The sequence below is a fragment of the Nicotiana sylvestris genome, chromosome 10 (genome assembly GCF_000393655.2).
Source record: "Nicotiana sylvestris chromosome 10, ASM39365v2, whole genome shotgun sequence".
Taxonomy (NCBI): domain Eukaryota; kingdom Viridiplantae; phylum Streptophyta; class Magnoliopsida; order Solanales; family Solanaceae; genus Nicotiana; species Nicotiana sylvestris.
Window position 1 is genome coordinate 113,978,766 of NC_091066.1, and position 16,199 is coordinate 113,994,964.

The following is a 16,199-nucleotide window of genomic DNA, read 5'->3' on the forward strand; positions in this document are numbered from 1 at the left end:
TTTCCCTCTGTATCTCTATCTCCTGCTCTCCCTCTTCTCCCTGTCCTGTGTGTATTCTTCCTCCCTTTATAGCTTAAATTCCACCCTTTTACAGCCTGTTAGACAATCAGATACCTCCCATGTGCTCTCCTTTTTCAGTTCCACTTAGCCATTTAAGTATTAATCCCCCCATCAACATTCCCTGACAGACTTACTCTTTTTTTTTAAAAAAAAAAAAGTTTAATACTTCTTAAACTAAAGCAGGGTAATGGGCAGCAGAATATATCTGACAGCATATGCTGTCAAACTATTTTAAATGTAACAAAGGCCTTTATGCACATGTTGTGCACAAGTGCACATGTTGTGCACAAGTGCACATGCCCTCCAATTCTGACTGCAACTAAACAAAACCAATCCTTTTATACTTCTGATTCAGATTAACAACTATAAGTAGCTAAATTCAATTCCTAACTGATTCATACAATGCTTAACAGAAGCAGATCAATTTGTATATTGTTTAAACATCTGAAACTAATTGACGACATATGTCGACTCAACTATACTAGTTATAACTCATACAATCGAGACCAAAATCAGACATTTAACAGTATCGAACACATAATTCGAATTGTACTGACTAAGCAAAATTACATGGGAGGAATCAGTTGGTCAGTTCACATTTGAAATTCAATTAATTGCACAACAAATACATACATACAAATTATCAGAACAATTAGAAGAAGGACTCAATCAAACAACAGAGGTTCAGGCGAGGTGGACAAGGAACAGTTGATAAAACTCAAAACACAGATTAAAACAAAACCTGAACAGACCTTTTAAACGAACATGGACTAACAGAAATAAGCAAAGAAAAGCAAAACTCACCTCAAATCTCGAAAAATCAAAAGCCTTAACTCGGATTCGGACAGACCTTTCTTAAGGCTGAACGGGCTTTAATCGAAGTGTTTCTTAGATGAGAAACACTTCGATTAAGGTCCATTAGACCTTAATCTTTTGGTTTGAACAAAACACGGACCATCGACGAGGACCTTTAAAGTTCCAAAAATTAGATCCGGGATTCGTGCTTCCCTGGTCAGATTCGGACCAAACCAAGCATGATTTGGTCACGAGGGGGGTCCGGGGACTGCCTGGTATGAATTTAGGGCAGATCGGGGTAGATCGAGTTTTGACTCGAATCTTCAAATGAAGATTCGAGAAGGTGGGATGGGATTCGAGGTGTGTGGTTGGTGGATTTGGGTTCAGGACGGTGAGGAGCATCTATGGTGTTAAGGGTAGGGTCACCGGCGTCCATGCCGCCGGCTTTCATGGCGAAAGTATGCAGGGGCGGCTAGGGTTTGGAGGGTTGGGGTCTGGTGAAGACGAACTAAGGCAGGGGGGTTTGGATTAGGGCGCGGGGTGAAGGGGGAAGGGTTTATATACGGGGTGGATGGCTTGATCTCAACCGTTAGATCAATCTAGATCTACGGTCTGGATCTGAGGGCTTAAGTGGAATGGTGTCGTTTGGCTTAGTAGGGGTCAAGGTTGGTTCGGGTGGAACGGGTCGGGTTCATTAGTGGGTTATGGGGTGTGAGATCTTGGCCGTTGATCAATCTGAGATCAACGGCCCAGATCATACTGGATTAAACAGTGTCGTTTGGATGGCTAGGGATAGGCAGGTCACGGATCGGGCAAGCCTGGTTTTTGGGCTGAGTTTGTTTGGGCCAATAAATTGGCCCAAGTCCGAAAAAGATTTTTTTTTATTATTTTATTTTCTTCTTTATTTTAAAAACAAAACCTAAGTAAATCAAATTAAAATTAAATAAACACTTAATACAATTATTTGCACACACATTAAAATATTTTAAAACAGGTAAAATCAAACAAAACAAAATCACGGACAAAGATGCCTATTTATGATTTTCTGTTTAACAACCGGATTACGGTTCAAATTATGCATGACACATACATTTTTTGTATCTTGTTTTAATAAAAATAAAATGGGCAAAAAATCATAAACAATTAACAAAGTGCCATGTAAAAATCCAAAAGTTGTACAACAGGATCAATTGTTATTATTTTTTATTTCTTTTGGAGCGATTGTCGCGTGAAGCAAAAATCACGTGCTCACAGTAATGACCCGACCGGTCTTGAGTATTGTAGCCTTGTTCCTCCATTTTTTTCTTATTCAATGTCCATTTGTTGTTAGACGACTTATCGGGATGGTTGGATTGTTTCCGAGGATGTTTCGGAATGAATTGGGACACTTAGTCCCAAGGTTGGAAGCCTAAGTTGATAGTGTTGATCGAATGTTGACTTATGTGTATATGATCCCCAAAATGGAGTTTTGATAGTTCCGGTAGCTCTGTATGATGAATTTGGACTTAAAGGTGTGTTTGAATATTGATTTGGAGGTTTGTAGAGTTTTTGGCTTGAATTGGCGAAAGTCGGTAAAATAAAGGTTTGAAGAGTTGAGAAGTTTAACCAAGAGTTGACTTTGTTGTTACCGGGATCAGATTTTGGTTCTGAAAGTTGGAATAGGTCCATTATTTATGACTTGTGTACAAAAATTGAGGTCATGTACACATCTTTCACGTGATTCAAATAGTACAATCAAACCCAATCCTAAGGGGTAGTTTCCGCACACAAAGTTAGACAAGATAATTACATCAAACAAGCTAAATTAATCTAATAATAAGCCCTTCCCGTGCAAATCCAACTCTGGACAGCTCGAATCTAGCCAAAATAACCTAATATCATAAATAAAAATCATAGGAATAAATTCTGAAAAATAAAGATTCAATCTTTAATACAAATAAAAAGTCAACTCAAAAAGCCAACCCTAGGATCGCACCTCGGAACCCGACCAAACTCACAAATTCAGAATACCAATTCTGCTAAGAGTCCAACCATACTAAAGTCATCCAATTCCGAACTCAAATGACCTTCAAATCCTCATTTTATAATTTAGGAAAGTGTTTTACAAAAATCCCCATTTCTCCAATTCAAATAACTAATTTAATAATAAAGAAATATGGAACCATGAATAATGGACAAATCCAAGTTAAAAACACCTACCCTTATCCAAATCATTAAAATAACCTCTAAAATCGCCCAAAACCTAGCTCTACAACACAAAATATGTTAAAATGAACCAAATACTCGAAATAGAGTACTATATAATCTACCCATGTGTTATACATCATGATCACGGAAATAGATACGCGATCGCGAAGAACAAAATTGCCCAGCTACCAGAACCTCTCATGCGAATGCGACATTCCTGTCGTGAACGCAGCATTCCATTAGCAAATACGATGCCCATCCGCTCAAACCAACCCGATTGTCGTCTAGCGCTTGTGACCGCAATGAAAAATGCATGCCACCCCTCAACCTTACTTTCCTTCTACACGAAAGCGACTCCCTTGTAATGACCCGACCGGTCTTGAGTATTGTAGCCTTGTTCCTCTATTTATTTATTATTCAATGTTCATTTGTTGTTATATGACTTGTCAGGATGGTTGGTTTGTTTCCGAGGATATTTCGGAATGAATTGGGACACTTAGTCCCAAGGTTGGAAGCCTAAGTTGATAGTGTTGACCGAATGTTAACTTATGTGTATATGATCCCCAGAATGGAGTTTTGATAGTTCCGATAGCTCCGTATGATGAATTTGGACTTAGCGGTGTGTCTGGATATTGATTTGGAGGTCTGTAGATTTTTTGGTTTGAATTGGCGAAAGTTGGTAAAATAAATGTTTGGAGAGTTGAGAAGTTTAACCGAGAGTTGACTTTGTTGTTACCAGGATCAGATTTTGGTTCCGAAAGTTGGAATAGGTCCATTATTTATGACTTGTGTGTAAAATTTTAGGTCAATCGAAGTTGATTTAGTGTGCTTCAACATTGGTTTTAGAAGTTGGCAATTCAAAAGTTCATTAGGCTTGAATTGGGGTGCGGTTCATGTTTCCGATGTTGTTAGATGTGATTTGAGACCTCGACTAAGTTTATATGATGTTTTAGGATATGGTGGTATGTTTATATGGGGTCCAGGGGGCCTCGGGAATGATTTGGTTTGAAATAAGAATGAATTGTGGACTTAAAGAATTGTTCATGTGCGTTTGCATCTGCAGTAGAATTGGTCGCAGATGAGGCACCGCAGGTGCGGCCTTATGAGCGCAGGTGCGGAAGTGAATGGGAGCAATGGGATTGCAGAAGCGAGAATAGTCTCTGCAGAAGCGAGGTCACTTCTGCGATGAAGTGAAGCGCAGGAGCGGGTTGGACCGCAGGTTCGACATTTTCTCCGCAGGCGCGCGTGCGTAGATTTGGGTGAACTTCCGCAGAAGCAGAGGGGTGGGACTTAAGTGGGATGCATAGGTGCGCTCCATTTTTTGCAGGTGCGGTTCCGCAGAAGCGGAACTCCTAGCTGCAGAAGCGAAAAAGCTGGCAGTGTCATTAAAAATGAAGGGTTTGGTTCTTCTCTTATTTTGAGAATTTTGGAGTGCGGACTAAGGCGATATTTGAAGAGGTTTTCACCTAGATTGAAGAGGTAAGTGACTTTTGATCGTTTTTATCAATTAATATTGAATATCCATTGAATTGTCCCCATAGATTAGGTGTTTTTGAGGTGAAGTTTTGGGATCTTTGACCCATGTATCGGAGAGTAAGATTTGGGGGTTTGAGTGTCGATTTGTGGTCGAAATTGGATGATTATGGTACGGTTGGACTAGTTATTGAATGTGTGTTCATATTTTTTAAATTTTATCGGATTTTGAGATGTGGACCTGGGGTTGACTTTTTTGGGTTGACTTTTTGACTTTGGTTAAAGATCTTATCTTTATCAATTGGAATCAATTCCTATAGCTTTTATTGATAGTATTACATTATTTTGGCTAGATTTGAGCCTTCCGGAGATTAATACATGTGGGAAGGGCTTGCTAGCGGAGTGATTTGATTTGCTTGAGGAAAGTATCTTATCTAAACTCAGTTGAAGCACTAGTTTCCTGAATTATTGTGATAGCTACGTGCTATTGGGTGCGCACATGCGTAGGGTTGAACCCATATGCGGACACCGGGATTATTTATTCATGTTCGGGTTGTGCTCAGGCCCTTATAGGCCTAGAATTTGACTTTTAAACCTTAAGTTAGGTGCTTCGCACATTTGTGTCATTGTTATGAACTATTTGAGCTATGCTTGAGGCTGCATAGGGGTTTAACCCTTGAATGAACTAATAAATGCTATTCTTTGATGAAATTGCCGGTTTGAGCTATAATAGTACACTTGCACATGCCTACACTTTAGTAGGTTGTTTATACCAGTCCAAGAGCATGAGATTTGTTATTCACTCGTTTCATACATGTATATTTATTTATTTAATCATGTATGATATGATTGGACTGGGTGCCTGTGACCATGTCGAGCGGATTGTGTTGTTATACCTGTGACCACGCTGGACAGATTGTGTTGTTGTACATGTGGCGACGCCGGGAGGATTATGATATTGAGCCTGTGACCATGTCGAACTGGTAGCACGTTGAATCGGTCATGCTTGCGTGTGGATATGGATCCATCCCTCTAGGGTCACCCTCTAATGTTTCTCTTTGAATGGTGTACATACGGTTTTTGAGGAACTGATCAGTGGATTATATGGATTATGAAAAGCTGAGAAAATATGGCTAGTGTTTGTTTGGATTTTGATTCATCTTTACTTGCAATTTTCTTGATCATTTATCTGATTCAACAGTATATCATTTCTATATGCCAAGATATTGACTAGCTAAGTATTTGAGAAAAAACTGAACACTTACACACACAGATGTTTTCTTACTGAACTTATGATTTGATTCCACTATTGTTCTGTACTGATTTTAAAGAGGAAACTACACAGGTGATAGCTCGCATCATTAATAATTTGTGTGCCTATTAACTCGCCATGTTTATTTACGATAATTATTCAGTACATTGGGTCGGTTGTGCTTATACTGCACTCTGCACTTAATAGTGCAGATCCAGGTGTGGGGACCAGTTATCAACAGTAGGCTTGCTTGTTGGACTATCTGCTAGAAGCGAGGTAGAGCTTCATCCTTGGTCTCAGTTTGACTTGTCTTTTTTCCTTTCATGCAGTTGTTACAGTTCAGATAGTGTAATTATCATTTAGTTTCAAACTTGCATTCTGTTGTAGAAGCTCATGACTCCGTACTTACTAGTTTAAGGGGATTTACTTAGTATTAATAGTTTTATTATATTGAGACCTCAGACTTATGCCAATACTATAAATTTTGTTATTTTTTTGCCTTTGTTATCATGTTTCATCTTGCCTAGCCTGTGTGTTAGGCGCCATCACGACGGGTAGGGATTTTAGGTCGTGACATCCCCGCTCGCGTTCCCACTGAACAACCTACCTCAAGCTTTGTGAATGAGTCCTTATACTCGCGAACGCGATGCACAACTCCCACCTACCACCAAATAGAGTTATGCGATCGCGACTTCCTATATGCGATCGCGATTAAGGAAACCAGACATGAGCTGACAGCAATCCAAAACTAAGAAAATGGTATGTAACCCATCTAAAACACACTTGAGGCCCGGGAACCCCGTCCAATCACACCAACTAATCCCTACACAATACAAGAACCTACTTGAGACCTTAAATTACACCAAGCAACATCAAAACTACTAATTGCACCCAAATTCAAGCCTAATGAACTAGTGAATATTACCAAATCCAAAACTTGCACGGAATAAGCCTAAGAACCTCTAAATGACCTCAAATTTTACATATGAGTCCTGAATGACACAACGGACCTATACCAACTCCCGGAATCATAATCCGAGCCCGATATCAATAAAGTCAACCTTCAGTCAAACCTATCAACCTTCCAAACCTTCAACTTTCTCCATAAAGCACCAAATCAACCTACGGACCTCCGAACCAACATCCGTACATATGCCTAAGTCCAAAATTACCATACAAAGCTATCAGAACCATCAAAACTCCATTTTGGAGTCGTCTATACTAAAGTCAAGCTCCAGTCCACTCATTCAACTTAAGCCTTCAACCTTGGGACTAATTTCCCAATTCACTCAGAAACATCCCCAAAACAAAACTAACCGCTCCGGCAAGTCACATAACAATAACTGAACATAGAAGAAGCGATAAATAGGGGAATGGAGGTACAATACTCAAAATGCCTGGCTGGGTCGTTACATTCCCCTCTTAAACAAACGTTCATCCTCGAACAGGTCTAGAATCATACATGGAGTCTCAAATAGGTGTGAATATCTGCTTTGCATCTCCTGATCAGTCTCCCATGTAGCCTCTTCGACCAGCTGACCTTTCCATTGCACCTTCATTGACGCTATATTCTTTGACCTCAACTTCCGAACCTGCCAGTCCAATATGGACACCGACTCCATATCATAAGTCAAATCCCCTTCTAACTGAACTGTGCTGAAGTCCAACACATGTGACAGATCACTACTATACATCTGAAACATAGGGACATGAAATACTGGGTGAACACCCGATAGTGTATGTGGCAATGCAAGTCTGTAGGCCACCTCCCCAACTCTCTCAAGCACCTCAAAGGGTCCAATACACCAAGGGCTCAACTTGCCCTTCTTCCCGAACCTCATCACACCCTTCATGGGCAAAAATCTGAGAAACACCTTCTCACCCACCATATATGCAACATCACTAACCTTCCGATCAGCGTAACTCTTCTGCCTAAATTGTGTTGTACGAAGCCTATCCTGAATCAACTTGACTTTCTCCAAGGCATCCCGAACAAAATTAGTGCCCAACAACCTAGCCTCTCCTGAATCAAACCAACCAACTAGAGAATGACACTGCCTCCTATATAAGGCCTCATAACGAGCCATCTGAATACTCGATTGGTAGTTGTTGTTGCAGGAAAACTCTGTAAGCGGTAAAAACTAATCCCATGAACCCATGAAATCTATAACATAGTCATATAGCATATCCTCCAAGATCTGAATGGTGCGCTCGAACTACCCATCTGTCTGAGGGTGAAATGTCGTGCTCAAATCGACATGTGTGCCTAACTCACACTACACAACTTACCAGAAATATGATGTGAACTGCGTGCCTCGATCGGAGATAATAGACACTGGCACACCATAAAGACAAAAAATCTCACTGATATATATATTTGAGCTAGTTTCTCTAAAAAGTAAGCATTCACAAGTAGAATGAAGTCTGCAAACTTGGTCAGTCTGTCCATAATAACCCATATTGTGTCAAATGTTTTCAAGGTTTATGGGCATCTAACAACGAAATCCTTGGTGATACGCTCCCACTTCCTCTCTGGAATATGAAGTCTTTGAAGAAGACTGCTCGGCCTCTGATGCTCATACTTCACCTGCTAACAATCCAAACACAGAGCCACATACTCCACTATATCTTTCTTCATTCTTCTCTGCCAGTAGTACTGCCTCAAATCCTGATATATCTTAGCGGCACCCGAATGAATGGAATACCGCGGACTGTGGGATTCCTCAAAGATCAACTCACACAACCCATCCACATTGGGCACATAAATTCGACCCTGCATCCGCAACACCCCATCATCTCCAATAGAAACCTCCTTGGCATTACCGTGCTACATCGTGTCCTTAAGGTCAAACAAATGGGGGTCATCATACTGATGCGCTCTAATGCACTCATATAAAGAAGACTGAGATACCACAAAAGCCAGAACTTGGCTAGGATCCAAAACATCTAGCCTCACGAACTGATTGGCCAAAGCTTGAACATCCAATGCTAACGGTCTCTCTCCAACTAGAATATATGCAAGGCTACCCATACTCTCTACCCTTTTACTCATCACATTAGACTTTCCATGATGAAATAAAATGGTGATATCAAAGTCTTTTAATAGCTCTAACCACCTCCACTGCCTTAAGTTTAGATCCATTTGCTTAAACAAGTATTGTAGACTCCGATGATCTGTGAATACCTCACAAGACATGCCATAGAGATAGTGCCTCCAAATTTTCAATGCGTGAAAAATGGCATCCAACTCTAAATCATGAACGGGGTAGTACTTCTCATGTGGCTTCAGCTAATGCAAAGAAAAATCAATCACTCTACCCTCCTACATAAAGACACATCCGATGCCAATCTGTGAAGCATCACAATACAATATATAAGAACCCTATGCTGAAGGCAAAACTAGAACCAGAGTTGTGGTCAAGGTGGTCTTGAGCTTCTTAAAGCTCTCCTCACACTCGTCGGACCACCTGAATGGAGCATCCTTCTGAGTTAATCTGGTCAAAGGATATGTGATGGATTAAAACCCCTCCACAAAATGGCAATAATAACTAGCCAAGCCTAGAAAACTCTGGATCTTAGTAGCTGAAGATGGTCTAGACCAACTCTGAACTTCCTCTACCTTCTTTCGGATCCAGCTCAATCCTCTCACTAAACACCAGATGACCCAAAAAATGCAACCGAATCAAGGTAGAATTCACACTTGGAGAATTTTGCATATTACTTCTTCTCCCTCAAGGTTTGGAGCACGATCCTCAAATTTTGGCTCATGATCCTCCCAGTTGTGAGAATACACCATAATGTCAATAATGAACACGATGATAAAAGAATTAGGATATGGCTCAAACACATTGTTTATCAAGTGCATCGATAGTGCTGGGGCATTGGTCTGCCCAAATGACATCATCAAATACTCATTGTGACCATACCGAGTCTTGAAAGTGGTCTTCAGGATATCTAAATCCCGAATCTTCAACTGATGGTACCCTAACCTCAAATCAATCTTTAAGAATACCCGAGCACCCTGAAGCTGATCAAACAGATCATCAATACATGATAGTTGATACTTGTTCTTGATTTTGATTTTGTTCATCTGCATGTAATCAATACACATCCTCAAAGAGCCATATTTCTTCTTCACAAATAGAACTGGAGCACCCCAAGGCGAGACACTCGGCCGGATGAAACCCTTATCAATCAACTCCTAAAGTTGCTCCTTTAACTCCTTCAACTCCACTAGTTCCATACGATATGGCGGACTAGAAATGGGCTGAGTGCCTAACATTAGGTCAATACCAAAATCGATATTCCTATCAGGCGGCAAGCCCGGTAGGTCTGCTAGAAACACATTTGGGAAATCTCTCACTACCAAAACTGACTCAACATTAGGAGTATTAGCACTAACATCTCTCACAAAGGCTAGGTATGCATTACACCCCTTCTCAACCATTCGTTGTGCCTTTATAAAGGACACAACCCTTCTAGGAATATAATTAAATGTACCCCTCCACTCTAACCACGACAATGTTGGCATAGCTTGTGTCACAGTCTTGGCGTGACAATCCAGAATAGCATGATAGGGTGACAACCAATCCATGCCCAAGATCACGTCAAAGTCTACCATACCGAGTAGCAATAGATCAACTCTAATCTCACAACCACCAATAGTAACTAAACACGACCGATAATCACGGTCTACAACAATAGAATCTCCTACAGGCATGGACATATATACAAGAGCACTCAAAGAATCATGAGATATATCCAAATATAAAGTAAAGTAAGATTACACATATGAATAAGTGGAACTCAGATCAAATAAAATTGATGCATCCCTATGACAGATCGGAATAGTATCTGTGATGATAGAATCCTATGCAACAACCTCTATTCTACTCAAAAAAGCATAGAAATGATCATGGCCTCCCCCACTAAGGTGACCTCTACCAACCTGACCTCCACCCCTAGCTGGCGTTGTAGGTGGAACGACAGCTAAGGTAGCAACCATAGCCTGTGAATCCTATGGGATCCGTGGAGCCTGTGTGTCACGACCCTAACCCTGAACTCGGTCGTGATGACACCTCTCGTGAAGACAAGGCCAGCCAATTAAACCCAATTCACTTTTTAAAATAGTTAAACAATATAAAAGCAGTCTAAACATGATTTAATGATAATAAGTAACGGCTATACAACCAGACACAGCCCTAACCGGGGTATCACAAGTCACGAGCATCTACTAGGGTATAAATACAATTGAAAGCCTGGAGTGTACAAATATTGTCTAATGAAATGAAGGGAGAGAAAAGCAGTGCTACGAATGCCGGTAGCTACCTTGCTAAACTCTGATGACTATGCCTCCGATCAACCAAAACATACCTGAATCTGCACACAAGGTGCAGAGAGTAATGTGAGTACTCCGACTCAGTGAGTAATAATAATAAATAAAGACTAAAGGCAAGAAATCACGTAAAACATATCAAGATGGTGTATAGAAGCAGTCCAAAACGAGTAAGAAAGCAGTGAAGTTGTAAAAATCTCTTAAAATATCTTAGCTTAGTTTAAACTTCTTTGAAAATGGTTTTTTCAACGGTTACACAAATGAATGCAAAATAGTTAGTGCAGAGAAGCACAAAAATTCGCCCCTCGGTCACAAATACCATAGTTTAACAGGTAAAATGACAAGTAAATATGAAAGATAAACAAATAAAAGTTCGCCCCTCGGGCACAATCTCAACAACTCCGCCCCTCGGGCAATATTTCAGAACAATACCAGCCGCTCCGGAAATAACATGGAACGGTACCATCCCCACGGGAAATCACATAGAACAATACCAGCCCCTCGGGCTATCACATAGAACAATATCAGCCCCCCAGGCTATCTCTCACATCACAATGAGTACCCGCGCTCACTGGGGGTGTACAGACTCCGGGAGGGGCCCGTTATGGCCCAAGTTCAATATCAAGCTAACTCGTGGCATCAAATCTAGGCCCTCGGCCTCATATCAGTCAAGCTACCTTGTGGCATATATATCTCAGGCCCTCAGCCTCATAAACAATATCAACAAGCCACCTCGTGGCGTACATATCTTAGGCCCTCGGCCTCAACCAGTATCAGTATTTCCTCACAACTAGGCCCTCGACCTTACTCAGTCAAAAATACTCACAAGCCCCTCGAGCATTAGTAAAACAGTATTTCTCAGCCCAAAACATCATTTAGAATATCATTTAAGTCTCAAAACGGAGTAAAAATGGCTGAGTGGTAAAACAGTGGAAAATAACATGACTGGGTTCAATTAATAAGTCAAAGCAGTGAGGAAATAGCAATAACAATCCCCGAAGGGTTCAAATAGTTGGCACGAATCCCAAATATGGCAATCAGCCCAAATCATAATGATAACAAATAAGTTTCAGTCAAATACGCGGTAAAATCATCAATCGGGACGGACCAAGTCGCAATCCCCTATAGTGCACGACCCCACACTCGTAGAAAGCGTGTGCCTCACTTCAATATAGCACCACGATGTGCAATCCGGGGTTTCAAATCCTCAGAGCATCATTTACAATCATTACTCATCTCAAACCGGCTAATTCTCTAGCTCGCGACGCCTTTGCCCCTCGAATTGGCTTCCACGCACGTCGAATCTATCCAAAATCAGAACGAATATGTCACAATATGCTAAGGGAACAAAGCCCAAGCGAAAACAATCGAATTACCACAAAATTCCAAAAATTGGTCAAATCCGACCCCCGGGCCCACATCTCCGAATTTGACAAAATTCACAAAACTAGAATCCTTATACCCTCACGAGTCTAACCATATGAAAATTATCCAATTCCGATACCATTTGGTCCTTTAATTCATCATTTTACATTTTTGAAAGATTTCACAATTTTCTTCCCAAATCACGAATTAAATGATGAATTCAATGATGGATTCATGTACTCTAGCCAAATCTGAGTTAGAAACACTTACCCTGATGAATTTCTTGAAAAACCTTCGAAACATCGCCAAAATACAAGCTCTCTAGGTCAAAATATCAAATAAAACCCAAAACCTCATATTTATAGAGTATCCCACAGATTTCCACCTCCGCGGACCACACAAAATCGACCGCGGTCCGCACAAAAACGACTGCGGCCGCACATGCTTTCTTCTGCAGTGACAAGCTTTAGTATGTTGGCCATAACTTTCTCTACATATGTTCAAATTGCGATATCTTTACCTTTCTGGAAACTAGACACGAAGGGCTACAACTTTTGTTTTTGAATCATCTCAAAATATCTTATAGATCAAAATATATGAGTTTCCAAAGTAGGACCAGAGAAATGTCCCCCACCGCGGCCGCACTGCATTTTGTGCGGTCCGCACAGCACCTACCGCGGCTGCACTTCATTTTGTGCGGTCCGCACAGCACATACCGCGGCCGCAATTCTTTTTGTGCGGACCGTGCGGGTGGGTTCCGAGGCCTGTAACCCTTCTGGACCTGCTACAACTATAATTTTCGGCATAAAATACTCCGGAACCTACCTGGAACTCCCGGAACTTCAAACCAATTGTACCAACACATCCCATGACATTGTTCAAACGTGTTCAAAACTTCGGAATGCTCACAACAACATCAAATCACCAATTTAACATAGGATTCAATCCTAAGAACTCCAAGAACTCTTAAATTATGCTTTCGATCAAAAAGCCTATCAAATCTCGTGCGAATGACCTAAAGTTTTGCACACACATCCCAAATGACATAACGAAGCTACTGCAACTCTCAGAATTCCATTCCGATCCCTATATCAAAATCTCGCCTATCAACCGGAAAATGCCAAAATCTTAATTTTGCCAATTCAAGCCTAAACCTTCCACGGACTTCCAAAATGCATTCCGATCACGCTCATAACTCCCAAATCACCTAACGGAGCTAACCAACCCATAAAAATTCCAATCTGAGATCAAATACACACAAGTCAAATCATGGTCAAACCTTTCAAATTTTAAGCTTTCAACTGAGACTGTTCTTTCAAATTTATTCTGATTAACCTGAAACCCAACACCAATGATTTACATAAGTTATAATACACCACACGCGGCAAGTCATGCCTGAGAACTGGCGAGCGAAGTGCAAAAGCTCAAAACGACCGGTCGAGCCGTTACATCCTCCCCCACTTAAACATATGTTCGTCCTCGAACGTGCTTAGAGTTGTTCCAAAAGCCAACCAATTGTTGAATAACCTTACCATGCATATACCCGGGGGTGATCCCACATCACCCTATCTCATATAGGTCCAATAACACATTGTAACCGAAATTTCACAACCCAATCTAGCCCATCAATCATAGAACCACATTTCCACTTTTAAAATCCTCAATGCGATCAAAATCTTACATCTATATCCAGAATAAGCCCGAACCAGCTGTAATAACCCATACCTGCAACCTCAAGTGCAATTACATTATAAACCACGTAACTCAAATGCTCGTAGCGATAACTTCTATTCACAGCAGCTGCCCACAACAACCGAATACCGGTAGAAAACCTTTTATCAACTAAAGTCTCATTCCAACACTTTCATATACTGCCAACGATAAATGAAACACGCAATAAACCATAACCATCTCTCAGATCAACCATTCATGAAGTCACTTCTCCTTTGGAAAATACCATAGTAAATCTTTGAGCCGAACCTCGATATTATCCTTCCAATATGCTGAAATCGAATCCATTCGTATTCATTAATGTTCCCAACGATCTCCTCTAATCCAACACACCACTCTAGTGACATGACACAACAATATAGGCCTAAGCCACAACTTGCATAATACGCGCACCAATAAGCAACAGTTCGAACATACTCAAATCTTGAAAATGACTCAAATGAAAGAGTTGTACCTCAAGCTCACCAGTACCACCACAACACAAGGTTGAGAACCCGTCTCACATCGTAGGAACATAACTCACGAATCTAACCCGCAAGTCAATATGCTCGAAATCGACAACCATGCACAATTTGATGTCTGGAACCAAAGCAAGTCATCATACCCACGGTAGAGCAAATAACCTACACCACACAAACCCGAAAAGACATAACCCATACACCATTCACCGAGTAACACCCAATTTCTCTTCCCACTCGACTTCCACTATGAAACCCCAATAGAACCGCACCCTAGGTGCCTATAACCAACAAATCACAACATCTCTCTCAGTAATACAATTCGGAGCCACCCAAGTCGACTCAAGTTAGAACACACATCCACATTGGCCTGCCAATGAACTCCTCATCAAGGAAATCCTGAGGCTGTTCCTTCAACTCCTCTAACTCTGCCGGTGCCATACAATACGGTGCCAGGCATTAAATCAATACCGAAATCAACCACCCTGCCCGGCGACATACCTGGCCACAAGAAACACATCCGAAAAGTCTATCACCACCAGAACCGAATCAATGGTAGGAGCCTCTACACTGACATTTATCACGAAAGCCCACATAAGAAAAATAATTCTTCCTAGCCGTCCGCTGGGTCTTCAAAATATAAAACCACTTCAATAGGACATAATCCGTCGAACCTCGCCACTCAATCCGTGGAATTTCCGGCATAGCCAACAGCGCCGCCTTAGTGCAATAGTCCAAAATGACACAACACGGAGACAACCAGTCTGAACCCAATATCACATCCAAAATCTAACATACCAAGCAACGAAAGATCCGCTCGGGTCACCAAACCCCCAATAGTCACTAAACAGTGCCGATACACACGACTCACAATTACAATATAGCCTAATGTGAGAACTTCTTGACTCTAAGTCCATATGGCACATGACTCAACACACCTGATCCCAATTCCGTCGTCTGAATGCATACCGCATCTCGAATACCCAATCATTCCAGGAAAGATACTCTAAAATTCCCCTGTGTCACCAAGCAAACTCAAATATGAGCAGTCGATCTAACAAGAAAGCGCCGCAATTACACCGAAGTACCATTAACTTAATCACATTGCCTTTTCTGAAACATATACCCTCGTCAAATCACTCCCATTTAGCAATACCATTTCCTTAATCACCTGGAGATCATCCCCCTAATCATCTGAAGTTCATTTCTCTAATCATCTGAAACCGCCCGTGTTGCCTAAGAATTTTATGACTTTCCGTTCAAAACTGAACCGTAACCTTACACACGCAAATCTCAATCCTCTACAACATACCGCATATACCATACCATCCTAGGATAACATGAGAACTTCATCTCCCTTCCAAGCCACAAACATCTACGTACTCAACTAGTCAAGAACTTTCCATTGATCCCATCTAGAAGAAAATCACTATGCATCCCATGCTCCTCATGCCCATAGAAAATATACATCACCAATCGAAGTAGAAACCATCAAGAACTCTCCGAGTTCCCCTTGCACAAGCCAGACCTGCTAGGACTGAAT

At 41.1% G+C, this 16,199-nt stretch overlaps 1 protein-coding gene across 1 annotated transcript; it reads right to left on the reverse strand.

The window, feature by feature from the left end:
- Positions 1 to 7,176: 7,176 nt before the first annotated feature.
- On the reverse strand, positions 7,177 to 7,854 carry LOC138879829 (uncharacterized). The gene has a single exon (XM_070159467.1). It carries the CDS (start codon positions 7,852 to 7,854, stop codon positions 7,177 to 7,179), a length of 678 nt encoding a protein of 225 aa, XP_070015568.1.
- Positions 7,855 to 16,199: the final 8,345 nt, after the last annotated feature.

Coding starts and splice junctions, on each gene's coding strand:
- LOC138879829 (XM_070159467.1), bottom strand. CDS start 7,854: ATGGCTCGTTATGAGGCCTTATATAGGAGGCAGTGTCATTCTCTAGTT.